Source organism: Platichthys flesus, chromosome 16, assembly GCF_949316205.1.
Source record: "Platichthys flesus chromosome 16, fPlaFle2.1, whole genome shotgun sequence".
NCBI classification, from domain to species: Eukaryota; Metazoa; Chordata; class Actinopteri; order Pleuronectiformes; family Pleuronectidae; genus Platichthys; species Platichthys flesus.
The window spans coordinates 9,268,760-9,285,276 of record NC_084960.1 but is presented as its reverse complement, the minus strand read 5'-3'; the positions used below and the strand labels follow the sequence as shown (position 1 = coordinate 9,285,276).

The 16,517-nt window shown below is 41.0% G+C and overlaps 3 protein-coding genes across 3 annotated transcripts; all 3 read left to right on the top strand.

The window, feature by feature from the left end:
* Nucleotides 1–359: 359 nt before the first annotated feature.
* LOC133971569 (transmembrane channel-like protein 6) lies at nucleotides 360–8,255 on the top strand. Its single transcript, XM_062408983.1, has 19 exons — nucleotides 360–704; nucleotides 995–1,098; nucleotides 1,426–1,593; nucleotides 1,707–1,839; nucleotides 1,938–2,019; nucleotides 2,104–2,370; nucleotides 2,450–2,640; nucleotides 2,728–2,872; nucleotides 3,305–3,448; nucleotides 4,428–4,579; nucleotides 5,272–5,362; nucleotides 5,825–5,922; nucleotides 6,010–6,105; nucleotides 6,197–6,272; nucleotides 6,351–6,484; nucleotides 7,160–7,336; nucleotides 7,603–7,681; nucleotides 7,921–7,999; nucleotides 8,096–8,255. Exons 1-18 carry the CDS (start codon nucleotides 577–579, stop codon nucleotides 7,996–7,998), a joined length of 2,343 nt encoding a protein of 780 aa, XP_062264967.1. The 5' UTR covers nucleotides 360–576; the 3' UTR covers nucleotide 7,999; nucleotides 8,096–8,255.
* Nucleotides 8,256–8,788: 533 nt separating this feature from the next.
* Nucleotides 8,789–10,209, top strand: LOC133971572 (heterogeneous nuclear ribonucleoproteins A1 homolog). The gene is made up of 4 exons (XM_062408988.1): nucleotides 8,789–8,982; nucleotides 9,102–9,197; nucleotides 9,315–9,461; nucleotides 9,618–10,209. Exons 1-4 carry the CDS (start codon nucleotides 8,905–8,907, stop codon nucleotides 9,753–9,755), a joined length of 459 nt encoding a protein of 152 aa, XP_062264972.1. The 5' UTR covers nucleotides 8,789–8,904; the 3' UTR covers nucleotides 9,756–10,209.
* A 521-nt stretch (nucleotides 10,210–10,730) lies between these two features.
* cenpx (centromere protein X) lies at nucleotides 10,731–14,232 on the top strand. Its single transcript, XM_062409065.1, has 5 exons — nucleotides 10,731–10,810; nucleotides 11,396–11,447; nucleotides 11,543–11,596; nucleotides 11,681–11,769; nucleotides 12,871–14,232. Exons 1-5 carry the CDS (start codon nucleotides 10,772–10,774, stop codon nucleotides 12,883–12,885), a joined length of 249 nt encoding a protein of 82 aa, XP_062265049.1. The 5' UTR covers nucleotides 10,731–10,771; the 3' UTR covers nucleotides 12,886–14,232.
* The last annotated feature ends 2,285 nt before the right edge of the window (nucleotides 14,233–16,517 follow it).

Genomic DNA, 16,517 nt, shown 5'->3' with positions numbered 1-16,517 from the left:
TCTTTGTTCCCCCTCCAAATTACTGTAACTTCTGTGTCTGCATGGATGGACACCGATTTGAATAACTTAATTTAGCATTAACAGCTTCTCTCTCTGGCCACTAGTGGGCAGTAAAGAATCGTGATCCTGAATGCACTCAGTTTTAGAGACTGCAGCTCAAAGCAACGTCAGTTTGATAAAACACCTATGAAAGTAGACTGATGCTTCCACATGAACCATTTAGAAATAACACTATACACTACAAATGTTAATGTAGACATTGTTTACAGATAGGCCGGCAGGTAATGCTTGGCACCAATTGCAAATAAGTCACAGCTGTGTGGAGGGAGATGGAAAAGAGGAAGTGACACGTTGTTTGATATTAGTCAAGGTTAGACTGCCGCTGACCTCCTCTTTGTCTCTCATCTGTATCCTCATTACATTTGTGACATTTGGTGAGGAGGGGGGTCGATGTCCCAGCAGTTCGGTGATAAGGGTCAGACCAAGGATGTGTGAGGACATCAGCAAAGAGCAGTGAACAGTGCTTAACTTTAAATAGTTGAAGGATAAACAGAGGAGCCAATTGTCCTGTATTGTATGCAGTGCCAGGTGAGGAAGATTGATCCCCTGGGAGCTGTGGTTTGCAGTAAAATGAGATCATCACGGACCGGGTCACTCAGCGTGAGGTTCGATGTCGACATTTGTCCAATTGATTCTGACTATGAGTAAGTTCACTTTCTGCCTTTCTGGTCTGTTACTTCTTGTACTTATGTTTTTTAGATTCATTAAATGTTAGTAAATTCTTTGTCTGCAACAATGCTAGGCCAGTGTGCCTATTTCAAGCATCTGAGTTATTGTATAAGAAGTGGAACCACTCTGTTCCTGCAGCTTGAGCCGTTGACAGCTTGAGCCGTTGACAGCTCAAGACGGTTCAGCTTCAGTTTGAAACTGTACATGCTCCTGTACTGAGGGAGGTTAGTGTTCAGAATTTCCATATTTCGTTGCTCTCCTGCAGGAATCTGAGTGTAGGTCAACCAGGTCAGGTCTCCTTCGGTGAACCGGCAGATGGCCCCCAGGGGCGCCCTGAGACCCTGCAGATGGATATGATTGAAAGCACAGGTACAAATACAGTTTGATGTAGTTTAATGCAACGCAAATCTTTTAAACTTTATAGTTGAGCCCATATATATATATTTATAGTAAAAATAAATATTTCACTTACACTTAAGTTCCAGTGGTCAGTGTTCAAATAAACTCTCTCAAAGGACTCAGGACATAATGACGATGCATTCTGAGAATATACCACCCCCCCTTGCATCCAATAAGCATTTGCAAAAATACAGAACGATAAATCAGGTTGAGTTTAAAGTTTTCTTGGTTGGATATCAATCTGTAACCATTATTGAGTAAATTGTTATCATCTAACCTTTGCTGTCTTTTCAAAAGGAAAAAGATATCATAAAAAAAATAGGAAAACCAGCTTTTCCAGGAGAATATATACAGGGGAAGACGAAATGGGGGATGATGCTCTTGATGCAGAGCCGATCACATCTCTGCCCCAGTGTTCAGCTGCCACCCAGAAGGTCCTCTCTCACATGCCGAGCTGCACCGCTGGTGAGCTGAAATGGGCTTTTACTGTTTAAGTTGTCGACAGGCATGAACACATTTCTGGGGCCATTGGTGGGATGAGATGAAATATTCAAAATATACTCCTTGTGCCCACACAGGGAAATATAATGCTGCAGTAGTGTCCAACAAGAAGGACGAGCTGGTGGCCGACCTCCGGGGCCTCTCTGTGAGGGAGGGCAAGCGGAAGCTGCGGGCCATGCCACTCAGCCTGGGCAGTAAGAAGGAGATCAGGTACGTGTGACCCTGGAAGCATGAGATTACCAGTAAAATAGATTACTTACAACTGCGATAACAAGTTTTAAATAACTCCCTTGCCTGTCATTTCCTAGGCGACTTGCCTTTAGGGACGTAGGTTCAACTACCAGCAGAGTTATTCCATGCTGCAGTGGGCACAGTGGGCACATTCTAAGGGTGAGTACAAATGTTGTGCTTATACGTGATGAGGTTTAAATGATCGTGTGCATCAGTTGCACGCTGGTGTTTTTCTCCCCTCAGACTTGTCGTCAATGCCTGTTCCGCTGCTTCACCGTCCTCGGCTCCCTCCAGCTGTGGCATTCAGCCATGAAGAGGGTGAGCGGACGTTTCGGAACCGGAGTGCTCTCCTATTTCCTGTTCCTCCGAACCCTCCTGGGCTTGAACCTCCTGCTCTTCATCTTCAACGGCCTGTTCGTGGTCATCCCTCAAGCCATCCATCCTCCTCCTCCTCCTCCTCCTCCTGGTCATAACGACAGTTTCACTGCTCTTGAGCTTTTAACAGGCACGGTAAGGTGGCGTTAGGTTAGAGCAGTGTATACATGTTTAGTCCTTTCTCTTGAACCGGCTCTTTCGTTATCTGTGGCAGGGCTACTTCTCTCATAGTGTGATGTTTTATGGCTACTACATCAACACCAGCCTCACAACTTGTCATGCTACTGGGACCCCTGGTTCCACTGGTGAATCTTTGTGCCAAATGGGGACATACCACATACCTGCAGCCTACTTTCTCACCATCGCCACCACCTTCTTCATTATCTTAATCATCCTGGTGTACAGGTTAGAAAACGGGTGAATTATTCATGCATTTATTTCATTTCAGGCCACGTGTGCTGTGAGTTTTATGGCTATATTGTTCTCCTGCAGCATTTCCAAGTCTTTCGGGAGAAGTTTTCACGTCCTCAAGTCGAAAGGGAATCTGGCAGTGAATGTTTTCTGTGCCTGGGACTTCAAACTGAGCAAGAAGACGTCTGTCAGATTTCAGTCTGAGAAAATCAGCAATCAGCTCAAAGTATGCGTCCTTTTAAATATTCCTTCAGTCTGTCTTTAGTGTGAATACGGACAGATGTCAGAAAACCTGACATTGATGTCTCCTTTTCGAAACCAAAGAGTAAATGTGAGGTTGTAAACCATAACAAAATAAATAACATGTCATTTAAAAACTCCTGATAACAATCATTTTGACAGACCGAGCTCAGTGTCACATTCTTAATCATGATCATGCTCTGTTAGTTTCGGCTCAGCAGGTTCACGCAGGGGAAGTTTTGAAGATGCATTTCGCAACTTGACTCCTCAGCCTGCACACAAACAAACTTAAGATGGCCATTTTCGCACAAGGGAAAGATTATTAAAAATATAATTTATAATCATCAATCGCAGCAGTCACGTTTAATAAAGCTGAGACACAAATGTCGCTGGTCATTAACGCTGCTGTGTCCAACAGGAGCTTCTGTCTGAGATGATCACAGGAGACGCTGAAAAGAGCTGCAACCAGCGACTCTGCCACCTCATCGTGCACTTGCTGGCGTGGACTGTGTGTCTGGCCAGCATCGGACTGTGCGCCTTGGGGATCCAATTCCTGTCAGAGGTTTGAGAAAACTTGTGCAGAAAATGAAGTGCAACCAGACACAAAGGATTTCATGTACATCTGCAAAACGATGTGTGAAGTTGCTCAACCCTAAACCACAAAAATAGCCCCGATAATTTCCTTCCTGTGCTGTTTGTATACTTCCCCTTTTGTTGTCCTGTCAGACGTTTTTTGGTATATGTGAAATGCTCTTAAAAAAATATGAGACGAAGAGACGTGTTGTCCAAAAAACTAGTTTCCCCCTGTTATGTCCTCTGAAAGTTTGGACGTCCCATCTGGCAGACAAATTTTATCACCCTAAAACACTTTTCTGTTGGAGAAAACGAGAAATGGAAGTGGAACTGTCGAAGATTTTAAACCCAAATGACACAGAGACACTGACACTTACAGGCTTTTTCCTAATATAGATTTGTCTCATGTTTACTTCATATGAGCATCATCAGTTTGTTCTCTTTACCTTCAAAAAACGTGCGTTCCGCATTCTTAATAATAATAATAAACGTCATTCTTACAGAACTTTTTCGAAACAGGTTACGCTATGATTATTACTTGCACAGAGCTTTGACAGTCCTCAGTGCAAATGAAGGCTCTGTGGTGGAAGGATCCTTTGTTTCTATAACAGTGAGAACATCTCTGCCGGAGGATCTCAAGTTATGCAAATTATCTTGTGGTATTACAACATTTTCAAAAGATTTCAAATAATTTTAATTACAGCTCTGAGGTAGAGATTTTGAAACACGTTTATCATCATTTAACAGGTAAACAGAGTAAAGCTTGCCAACACCATTCCGAGCATTCCTGGCTCATGGCATGCGTGAAGCAGATTCAATTTTGACTCCTCTTGCCAGGAAAAGCAAAGTTAGAACCAATCAGTCAATCAATAAATTCAAATCCTAGCAAAAAGGTTGATTCAACTTTACTTTTCCCCCACAAGGTGTTGGTCTGCAGCCGTCACTGTGATTTCTCTGTTTTTTCACAGAAATCCATTGAACCCTACAAAGACACTAAGTTGCTGCTCTTACCTGCAGTGGTGTCGGGCATCAACCTGCTCCTCCCGGGCCTCTTCAACCTGTGTGCCTGGGTCGAGAAACGCGACTCACCCAGTGTCAGTGTCTATGTTTCCATCTTCAGGTGAGAAAGAACCACGGGTTAAAAAACTACAAATCAGTCATAACGCACCAAACGTTCATCTTTCAACAGAAACGAGTACTTTCAAATGATCTTTTATTATTATTATTTTATTTACAGGGACAGTTTTTGCAGGTTTTGAATAAATATAAACCGAAAGTTTACTTGCTTTTTTGACTATTTTTCATGTTTTGCTTTTAGTGGATAAATACATACTTATGAAGTCCATTTAATATCTTTGGTAATTGAGATCTGTCTCCTTATACAAATTTGGAGTCTAAGGAACTGCTGAAGTTTTCTCGTACTATATTATAATGATATATCAAGTAGATCAAATGTTTTAATCATAAAACCCATAAAACCCTCCTTGGAGGACAAACACATTTTGGAACATGACAGCAAATACACCCCACACCACTGAGCCCATATATTGATACTGGATTTACAAGTGAAAGATTGTTATAGATAATATAGAAGAAAGTGTGGCTTCACTGAAAATGTGCTCCAGTTAGGTAAATGAAGGTACAATGCCATTATGAAAGATAAACTCAAATAACGTGAATACATGTACTGCATTTAATTTAAATCAAGTACTATTTAGATTTATAAAATGATCACATCTTGTATGTATTTAGTGAAACCTTGAGCTGCTTTTGTCAAATGGAAAATATGTTGTTTCAATATATTTTTCTCAGGAACCTGTTGTTGAAGATCACTATTGTTGGAATGCTGTGTTACCGCTGGCTGGGGAGAATTTCTGTGGAACAAGAAAGGACTACTTTCCAGGTTGAAAGAGTCTCGTGTTACCTACTGTCAAAATAGTTTGGAGATGGTGGAAAGAATGTTGTTAAGACACAATGGGGCTTACTGGAGGTCAAGGCACAGGATGTCGCCTCTAGTTATGCACTATGAGATAAATTGTGATTGTTAATATGGGCTAAAATATTCAAAATTTGATTGATTTATATATTTATTTTGTATTATTGGGAAAGATGTTTTAACAAAATAACAATAAATAAAAAGAAAACACAAATAGAAACAAAAATATAGATCTTGAATCAAGACTATACACAATGTTAACACAAATTGTTAACATAAATTAATTTCTGGATTTTTTATTCTGTAAAATAAAATGTTCATATATATACAGACATCAACGCAGATATAATTCTACTTACAATTTGGTGAATCGCCCTTGAATCCACTTTCTGGTGTTTTTTCATGTTTATATGTCTCTGCTGTCCACAGTGCTGGGAGAACTTTGTGGGTCAGGAAGTGTACTGCCTGCTCCTGATGGACTTTTTCTTCACGCTGCTTTACACCTTTCTGGGAGAGTTCCTGTGGAGGCAAGTTGGTGCTCTACCCGCAAGTCATGTCCCAAATTTTTCTGAAAGCACTGGTCTCAGTGAGCTAACCTCCATCTTCCCCTGTAGGCTCTTTTCCAAGCAAGTGCGGGGAAGAGACCGAAAGCCAGTGTTTGACATTGCCCGTAATGTGATGGAGCTCATTTATGGACAAACTCTTACATGGTTAATACACAGAGTTACACCACATTTTGGAAAGCATTTAGATTCATAGGAAAGGTGAGTTCAACATTAACTGGTCTTCTGTTCTTCCCAGGATCGGGGTGCTGTTTGCTCCACTTCTACCCGCAGTGCAAATTATAAAACTGCTTGTGCTGTTTTACATCAAGAAGGTCAGTTTACGTTTGACTCAATGTTGCTCACTGTGTATGATGTTACAAACAATGTTCTTTGTCTGCTTTCCTCGACAGAGCAGTCTGATGGTAAACTGTCAGGCCCCCAGAAAGCCCTGGAGGGCCAGTCAGATGAAAACACTGTTCATTACTATGTTGTGTTTCCCATCATTTGTCGGCGCTGCCGTGTCTGTCTTTTACACGATTTGGACGTGAGTGAAATTTGCATGTGCTTGCACGACTCAACACAAAAGACACATGAGAATTCCACGTCTTCAGCAGCACATACTTCCCTAAATACCCGCTGACAGTAAAACATTTAGTACACATACTACCATTGACGCAGGCTTAGGATTCTCTGCTTTTTTTTATGGTAAAAGATGAACGAAAAAAACAAATAAATATGTTTAACACTGACAGGTATTGCCTTGACCAACCTGCACGCACTCATAATTATCAGTCCCCTTAACAAGCCTGTTTTGTTTTTTTATATCATGGTCCATGAACTCTCTTCTGAGTTATCAGTGAAAATGTCAAAAAATGCCCTGTCTCTCAATGTTGTAATGTTGAAAGTGCAAAGGCAATGTCAGCTTATATATACGGCACCAAGCTGTTTAAAGTAATTCAGTTTTTAATGAAAATTTTGCAAGGTATTCCTTAAAGGAATAGTTTAAACAAAATGACAAACTATAGTATTTTTTTAAATGTATGTACCTACAGTAGAAATAAGTGGGCTTGAGGCTGCGCACCATTACAAATGTTCTTTTTTCAGACTTGTTTACACCATGAAGAGTGTAACAGCCATTGCCAACCCTGTTTTGTTTTTCATCTTGTCAGTGTGATGCTGCCCAAGACTGCAGTGTTTATTCTCTTGTTTCAATCTGCAGGAGAAAACCCTCATCCGGGTACGGACCATTCAGGAATCTCCCCACAATGTTACAGTCAGGGCGCCTGTGGGCCAAGGAGCTGAAGAACAACCACCCAGTCTTGTCTTGGCTCAGCACAGTCTACAACGCTCTGGTGGAGAACCCAGTTTTCTTATTCCTCGCCAGTGGCGTCTTCTTGTGAGTGGTGAAACCGTCCAGTTTCCCCAATCCCTTCTTTTGCCGTATCATAGTTTGATTTGTAGGTTTTGCTTATTTAATGCTGCTAGTAGTTGAGATTAAAATGTAGCATCAGGCTACTGTATCTACAATTTTGAATGCATTGTCATGGTTATATTGAGAATCTGTAACCTTGAAACATTTAACACTTGTGACCTAGTGTGAAAAGTATCTTTAATTATGCTCTTTGAGTCTAAATGGATCCCTTGTGCTTTCTGTTGTTTCAGATTGCTGATATACTTTCACGCCCAAGTTGTTGATGGCCAAAGGAAAATCATCAGTCAGTTAGAAAGTCAAATAGAAAACGTAGGCATGATCATTTTCTTTAAACAATGCTATGAGTTTAGAGCCGTGCTAGCACTATGTGAGGCTGTAGCAATAGTGCCAACATGTGAAATGTTTAAAATCCCCACCGACGCCAACACAATCTTGACAAATCACTCCTCTGTGCTAGCATTGCTAAAAATGCATGACAGCTGCCTGGCACATTGATATTGAATTCAGTGTGTATTGTGTGTGTGTGTGTGTTTTGCTCTTATATACAGGAGGGTAAGGACAAAAAGTTCCTCATCACCAAACTGCAAGCGACTTGTGAACAGAATAGTCTGGTTTCTCATAGATAAGGTGAGTTGTGTGATTGCTGTTTATATTATTGTGGTTGCAATGTATGGTTTCACTGTTTTAAGGACCTCACATTTACGTTCTTTTCTTATTTTTTAGGTTGTGAATGAGCAGCTCTGATCCTATCTCTGCCAACAGGGTTGTTGTTTTGTATATACTGTTTGTATACTGTATATGCAGAATTATGATATTAAATGTTTTGTGCACAAAGACAAAATAAATGAAATGTTATTTGAGTGACCATCTTCAAGTGTTTTGGGGAAATTAGAAACATTGTTTCTTTTATCCGACTGACTAAAATACTACAAGTGTTCTGGATCATTTATCTGATGCAATAATAACCACTCTTAATAATAACTAGTCTGTTTTGGAAACATTGTTTTGGTGTCATCGATTCAGATTTTCTTGTGTGTGATTTCCAAATGTGTGTGCCACATTCAGCCTGCAACATTACACTATGTGGTAACACTAATCCATCGGAAGGGGAAATAACATTCATTAACATACCTGTGTATTTGTCAACTGTTGAAAATGCACCTGCCTCCTGCAGCTGTTTCTGGAAAAAACTGGCAGAACAAGTTGGGTGAAAATAAAATTATTTCAAAAAAATTTCCAGCGAGGAGGTGACTTAGAACGACACTATATGAATGCACATCGCAGCGGGTCAGAGAGTCAGTCTTCTCTGTAGAGCAGGTGCAACTCACATCAACAGCTCACTGAACTCTGGTAAGTAACATATCCTTGATTTCACTCCTCATCTGCAAAGAGAATCAGATCGTTAACAAATATGTTCCTAATTTGCAGAAATGAAAAAGTAAATTTCAATTTTTTGCAAATTCTGCTCTTAATTGTTCTATTCAAATAATTTTATAATCAACACAAACGTTTTCCTACTCCCTCCAGATAACATGGACGCACCAAAAAAAAGAGTGTACATCAGTCTTCCAAAGAAATTCATGTCTGCTTTGGGTGAAAACTATGAACTGGTGAACAATTTCTCTGATTTTTTTTAACTAAGGCTGAAGAGAGCATCACTTTTTTCTTTCTTTTTGACCCAAGCTGCAGTATAAATGTATGACTCTGGTAATTTTCCGGTATTTAACAGGATCATGGACTGGTGATAAAAGGTCTGAACCCGTATTTGAACGAAGGATATATACAAGCTTACTTTAGAGAATGGGGCACCGTCACAAGGTGTAAGGTGAGGACTTTATAAGCTTTACAGCTTTATAAGTGACTAATGTATTTTTTGTATTAATCATGAAGATCTTATGAGATTTGTCTCAAAATGAAATATTATCTTGATTTTGATTTACAGATTAGCAAGGGCTCCAACAAGGAGAATACTAAGGCTGTGGCCTATGTGAGGTTTTTTTTGGAGGATGAAGCAGACAGAGCAGACTGGGCCGGTCCTCACTTTATTGGAGGCAATGAAGTGGGAGTGAGACGAGTTGTGAGTCCAAAGGTGAGCAGACGCCAATATCCCTCTCCTGTCAAAGCCTGTTCTCGTGACTGGATCTTATGTGAAGAAATGCTTCTATTTGAATTTTAAAGTAAGGATTTGCTCACTGTGTTTTTATTTAGATTTTGGTAAATAAGAAAACATTTATCTGTCTTTTAGGTCGAGGAGGATGAATCAGAGGCGGAGATCATCGCAGCAGCAGCTTCAAAGCCGAGACCACGGCGATCAATGGGTCTGGGCTACATACTGGAAGATGCTCAGTGGTTAGATGATAAAATGGAAGAAGAAGAAGAATAAAAAAAAGAACGCAATCTTTTTTTATATACCCAGAGCAGCCTAGATAGCATAGCACACTGTTTTCTCACCTGATTATGAAGCTCGGGTGTAAACTGCAGTGATATAGACCATATTAATCTTATTTTGCATAATATTTTGAGTTGTTTGTCTACTGTGAATTGGAAATGGGGCAGATGTGTCTGAGGGGCAGAGAGGTTGTCCTCGAACGAAAAAAATGTCGATGGTTCGATCCTCAGTCTTCCCCACCTGCCTCCTGAAGTGTCCTTGGTGCAAAATACTGAACCACTAATGGCCCCTCATAGATGTTGATGGTCTATTTGTAAGTCACTTTGGATAAAGCATCTGAAAATGTCATCTAATGTGATAAAATAAAGTTATAGTCATTAGTAGGGGTAAGATATAGATTATCAGCAATAATGTTGCCATTGTTGGTGAATTCATGATTTTTGATACATAAATAAACTACATTTTTCTAACCACATTTTTGATCTTAACTTCTGTCTCTTTGTTTAAAAAACACATGAATGGTCTTGACAGCTTCTGGGTTCATTTTTGCCTTCTTTCCTTTCCCTCTTACAGAAATTGAGTAGCATATGGAATGCTAAGATTAATAAGCTTCAGTGAAATATAAACATGAGAAATTATATTAGTAGAAATATATGATTGCACGTGGTAAGATAATCAGATTGCAAATGATGGGAGACATTAATCTACAGTATAGGCTGTACAATATGCAGTAATTCCCATTTTCATTATAATTATAGTAATAAGGATATGTTGTGTTTATGGGGCACTTTTCAAATTTAAGCGCAAAATAAGATAATAGTAATAATAGCAGTTATAAAAGTATTCACACATTGGCGTTAAAGTAAAGTAAAATAACTAACGTGAAATAAAAAAGTGAATGGATATTTAGTTTTTTTAACATTTATCGTCAACGTGGGCCTGTGCGTCTGACGTCAGAGATCCCTGGCCAATCCCTGAGCAGAGCGCCAAGCTTCTCTCAAAGAACAAACATGGCGGAGCAGCAGGATGCGGCACCAGGCTTTAGAAAGGTAAAAGTTCACGTTTCCTCTTCGTAGTCAGATTTTCACTCATCGTCACCGTCTCTTCTTTTATCTTTTGTATCCTCATTAAACATTGTCAGTGACCCAGATGCGCCTTTTATTTTCCACATGTCGCTACGAGGTTATTCAGTGGATGGACGAGTTGTGTACGCGGATTGACAGAGCAGTGCATAATGTTTGATAAGTGTAGCTCTGTTGTCACTTTTCTACTTCAATACTTTTGACTAAACACTCGGGTTAAAGTAAAATGACGGTGTTTTCGAACGCAATTTGTTACGAGGACAACACGTACGTGAACGCACCATCAGGTTGCGAGATAGAAACCAGTAGTAGTCTATCTGAGATGTCAAGTTGGGGACTTTTTTGTATGTAAGTGTGTGTTTTTGTACCTTTTTTGTATGTGAGTGTGTTTTTGTACCTTTTTTGTGGGTTCACAACAACCCTAAAGCTGTCTTTAAAACCCCACCACAAACAGGTAAAGGTTCTGGAGCGTGAATTTCCCCCCGAAAACTACGATTCTCATCTTATTCTCGTCCCTAAAATCCACTCGTGTTTCATTCTCCTCACTCACAGGAGACCGTGGACAAACTCTTGAAAGGTTTCTTCAAGGAGGAGAAAAACAAACGTGAGTTGTGTAGATATGGTCGGGACACAGGTGACCTCGTAGTTTCTGTATTTTCTTTGTAATTCTACAACTCAACCGTCCTCCTTCTGTCACAGTGAGCGGGGATGCCGCCCTGCTGATGGCCGAGCTGCTGAAAGTGTTTGTGGAAGGTAAGAGGCACGCATGTGTCAAAGTCGGACACCCAGCGATCAGTCCATCAAATCACCAAACTGACATTTCCATCTCCTTTGCAGAAGCTGCCGTGAGGTCACTGAAACAAGCCGAATCCGAAGACTGCAACCAAGTAGATATCGAGCACTTTGAAAAGATCCTACCTCAGCTGGTGCGTACATCAACCCCCTTCAGGCCTGTCCTGAGTGATCCGGGCACAAGTTGTCAGCACTAAGTCTGAATGCACCCAAATGTGTCCTGAGATCAAACCACATTAAGATGCATGTGAACTCAATCTTTCCTCTTTTTGAACACACATTTGTCCTGGACCACATATCTAGGACCGTCCTCTAAACTGACATCCTCTGACATAGAATGAATCATACATATTTTTAAGCCTCTCAATGCCAATATGTTGATTTGTCTGTAGCCAGTTCTACAAAATCAACACAGATCAATTGCCTACTTTTCTAAGCTGGATCTCTTTACCTCTCGCGTCAACATACACCGACACGCAAACATTTTCATTGGCCGCACTCAGACTGGCTTACATCAACATCATTTGGTCTTTGTGAACACAAATGTCAAGCATGTTTATTTGCATATAGAGCGGGGAAGTGAGATTCAATCCCAAGAGGTCACAGGATACTCATTCAGGAGGCAGTTGTGGACATGTACTTAGATCTGACCACTTGTGACCTCTGTTTTCATATGTTACACCAGAGCCACAAATTATAATCATGAAATGCCAAAGCCATCATGTTACCTGCTGGCTCAGAACAGGAAGACTTTTGGTTGGTGCTTTCTTGTTTGGTTCCTGAATTCTGAATTATTTTTATGATATACACTCACCCTGAATTCTTTACATTACACTGTACAATTGATTTTCTGTGCTGATAATATGCACCTGTCTATATTATCTCTGCTTTTATTACTCGATCGTGAGAACAAGTGCAGGCTTAGATTGACGGCCAAAGTTCTTCCTTTTTTTGAGTTGCTAACTTTAATAATGTTGAAAAAGTTTTATTGATTTATTCATCTCAACAAAATACACTTTGAACAGGGTTCAGGTTCAACGCCAAGCGAACGGCATGTGAGATTTAGTTGTTTTCAATGTATTGATTTAAGTGGATTCCTGAAGATCCACATTTGACTGGCTCTAAGGGCTGGTATTCTGTATGTAATATGTAGTTTAACACATATATCATTATTGGATGGACATATTTACGTTCCAAACTTAATTCCTTGGTTTTTCATCTCTTTTGTGCTGCAGCTGCTGGACTTCTAGCACAGCGGAGCCACAAGGTGGAGCCAGAGTGCTGCCTGCATGTCCCTACATCAGTCCTACTGCAACAAGTTTAATGAGAACTCTTTATCTGTTTTGTACAACTGCAATTTCTCTCTCATATCAGAGATACATTGAAATTCTCTTTCTGTCTTTATACAATTTGTGTGCTTTTAAGTGCAAATCAGCAGTGCTGTCCACTCGCCTCCATGCCACCACTATCAAGGCCCACCTGTTCTTCTCTGTGCAACAACAGGTGCTTCCAGCGTGCTCCATGGCGCCCTTCATCAAAGCCTCCTGGAGCAGTTGGAAGCAATTAGAGTAATAAGGGGAGCAGCCAGTCCCTTAGATGATGACAAGTGCCAGGAAAAAAGGAGTACCCCCTCCAGCCACTTTGAAGTTCCCTTTTGCTGTCCTGCTATGTTTAGTTAGAGGTGGGGGGAAGGGCAAAGGGGACCTCTGGCACAGGGGGAAAGTTGAATGGGAGTGTGCATGCACAAATGTGTGCATGTGTTAGCCAAACATAGCAAGAGACCACACGCATAGATATTCTGTTTGAAAGGAAACATAACAAAACACATCGGAACACGGTCCAAGAGGAGCAGGGTGTAATTCTGAAGGTAAATAAACAAAAGAGGCGAGTAGTGGAGGTGCGCTCTCTCCTTTCATCACAGCAGAGGGCGATGCTGGGGCTGCAAGGAAGAGGCTAATGTGGGGTTTTCTAACCCAACTGCCTCTGATGGTTTTCCACCAGTGGAGTATTAAACCGACGTGTCTTCACCATGAGTCAGCTTAGCTGCACAACACCTCACACTATTTATTTGTGCGGCTCTCGGGTGACTCACTATGCTTACAAATGCTGCCCACGTACAGCTGGAAGCAACTTGGGCTCAAGCCTGAGAGCCCAGGCATCGCATAGGTGATCAAGGACGCGGCACCTGGAATTTGACCCAGCACCTTTTTTAGTAGAGCCCAGACTGGATTTGTGTTCCCCAGGAGTGACTTCCACAGCAGGCCTTCGGAACCTTTGGTTGAGTGATGTTCAGTTTAATGATCCCACGAGGACCATTAGGACACAAAACTACTTTTTGTGAAGAAAATAATTTGTTGGGCTAATTATTACAGTCTTTAATAGCACAGTTGTGACCCCTAGTTTTGTGAAATACTGTAAACTGCAGAGCCATTGCTTTGAGAAGCTGGCGGTTGAGATGAAATCCTGTGAGCAGACTCCTCGGTCAATAGCAGGCATGGACCCAAATGATCACAAATTTGTAAAAAGAGTATTTTTGTATAGATCTTTTGTAATGTATAACATTTCTGTTGAATAAAATAAAATAACCATGCTTTTGAGCCAAACTCATTTTTTTCCTTCTCCGCATTATAAGTTGTCAGAAGGTCTCTGCCCCGGCAAGGTCGTGTATTACTGTACGACTTTCTCCTTATGCGTCTTAGTAGAACAAATTACATCTGAAGGCAGTATTATTAAACATACGAAAGCAGTTAGGACAAGAATGGGGAGGGGCATCGAAGAGAGTAATGCGTTAAAGCTTTTCTTGATCATACATTAAAGGCAGGGAGTGTCGACAGCCAGTCCAGACGCTTTGGAGAAGCTCCGGAGTGAGAAGCTTTTCCCAGGAGACTGATCTGTCTCCAGCTCTGAGGCTGGGCTTTGAACGTCACCGCACATGGGCTAAGGTCCTAATCACTGCTGCGATATGTCTGTCTGATTGTAGCCATCAATATCGGTGCAGATTTTTATAGATAGACAAGTGACTGCCAGGGTGATAATTTATCTTTATCTTTTAATGTGAACGTCGAGTTACATTTAGGTTCTTTTACTGACGTGACTGAGATGTGTTGTGGACAGAGCTTAAACTTCTTAGGGCAGTTTGGATCATTGGTTATTGTTTCTAAAAATAAAAGCAACATCAGGATAAAATAAATATAAGGACTATCCAATTATAAGATCAGGGAATACCTTTCTTCTGTAGGCAGATAGAGGGCTGTGGGTCTGCACAAGTCTGATAGGGCTGTGTGGTAAATAATCTTGGTGCAGGGTGATGTTTGACGGGGGTGTAGTTCCTGTGAGGGTATGTTAGGATTATGTCAGATTTCTCTCCTTAATTCCCTGCTCACTAGTCTGTTTTTTCTCTGTCAGATTGACACAGCTTGTCCCATCTTTCCAACTTTCTGTCATTTCATAGCTCCTTTCTTCTCGGGCCCAAACTAGAGTTCCATCTGTGACAACTAATGATAATACACCCATTTCCCTGACTGCTGGCATCTCCGAGATGTCTGCAACGACATCCAAGCAAGCACAATGTGAAGTGCACAGTCTGTTGGTGTGTTTGGCAGATAAAACATTCACTTTAACCAGTAATATGTGCATAAAAACAATATACTACTAAACCACTTGCATCATCGCACCATTAATGCTCTTTTATTTAGCTTTTTAAGAACTGGTACCTTTTCGAACCTAGTTGGTAGAAAATATGTAGACCATTGAGATCTGCTGTCAGAAAACCATAATACACAAAGAAGCTACAGGTGTCATCTGCCATAAGAGCCATGTTTGCCCACATCCTTTCGATCGCACACGAGTACTTTTATGATAAATATGTGATGGCGTGCATCTGTTCTCAGATGTATGTGCCTGGATGCATGTTGTGCTTAATCTGGGGCTGTGATGCATTAGTGCTCAGGAGACAAGAGGCCCTTGTGGCCCCCTCATGGGCACAGAGCTGTCTAACCAAGGAGGAATGCTGAAGGGGACATAGAGCGAGTACATTCTTCTAAGATGCTCCACACGCAACTCGTGCACCCAGGAAAACTTCTAACTAACATTTACGTCAGTATCCCAAGTATAGTATACATGCTGAGGAATAAAATGGATGGTTTACAATCTGCAGTGACACAATGTTTGATAATGTCGGCATTCCTATCTGTAAAATGTCTCATTCTTATGCACTGAAAAGTGAGAAAACCTAATTGTTTTTGTTTAAATAATAGGCTGAAGGACTTCATAGAACTGATGATCATGGAACGCGCAGCCTCAGTCGTGCAGGAGCATTACAGAGTTAATGATTTACAAGGGCCATGGACACTTATAAAGAATACATCAATAAGGGACATTAGTTTAAGGCTGTGTTTTATATCGGTTATAAATAAAATTGATATAAACCCTGTAGGCAGAGCAAAGAAGCACTGTGTCTTATTTTACTGTATATATTTTGTCTGTAACCTCTGGTGTACTGTGTTTGTGTTGTCTCCTCGTTATGTTTGTATCTGTTCTTTGTCTTGTCTATTTGTGAACAAAAATGTTTGTTTTTTAAATTACAAGGCTGTCCAAAATAAAACAGCACAAACAAAACACGGATGCTGGTGTTTGGTGCACATTCGCTTGCGTGTGTGATGAGAATACAGCATCTCTGCTGACGGTACTGTAAGTCGGTGACATGCTAGTTTCCCGGAGGCCCGGAGACTCTCTGAGGGGCCTGGGGTCCTCAGGCTTAGCTTTGTTAAGGAGCCACAGGGCCCATGCCGGGGTTGATTAGAACATACCTGGCAGTTTGAACCACTTGGGCGCTCTGCCGGGATCACTCCTAACTGGTTGTGGCGCTTGGCTGTTAGTCTGA

Excerpts from the sequence above, each read along its gene's own strand:
- LOC133971569 (XM_062408983.1), top strand. The coding sequence starts at position 577 with ATGCAGTGCCAGGTGAGGAAGATTGATCCCCTGGGAGCTGTGGTTTGC. Across the intron at positions 1,099-1,425 it reads GGATATGATTGAAAGCACAG|GAAAAAGATATCATAAAAAA; the intron begins GTACAAATACAG and ends TCTTTTCAAAAG. Across the intron at positions 7,682-7,920 it reads TAGAAAGTCAAATAGAAAAC|GAGGGTAAGGACAAAAAGTT; the intron begins GTAGGCATGATC and ends TCTTATATACAG.
- LOC133971572 (XM_062408988.1), top strand. The coding sequence starts at position 8,905 with ATGGACGCACCAAAAAAAAGAGTGTACATCAGTCTTCCAAAGAAATTC. Across the intron at positions 8,983-9,101 it reads TGGGTGAAAACTATGAACTG|GATCATGGACTGGTGATAAA; the intron begins GTGAACAATTTC and ends GGTATTTAACAG. Across the intron at positions 9,198-9,314 it reads GCACCGTCACAAGGTGTAAG|ATTAGCAAGGGCTCCAACAA; the intron begins GTGAGGACTTTA and ends TTTGATTTACAG.
- cenpx (XM_062409065.1), top strand. The coding sequence starts at position 10,772 with ATGGCGGAGCAGCAGGATGCGGCACCAGGCTTTAGAAAG. Across the intron at positions 11,448-11,542 it reads CAAGGAGGAGAAAAACAAAC|TGAGCGGGGATGCCGCCCTG; the intron begins GTGAGTTGTGTA and ends CTTCTGTCACAG. Across the intron at positions 11,597-11,680 it reads GCTGAAAGTGTTTGTGGAAG|AAGCTGCCGTGAGGTCACTG; the intron begins GTAAGAGGCACG and ends TCTCCTTTGCAG.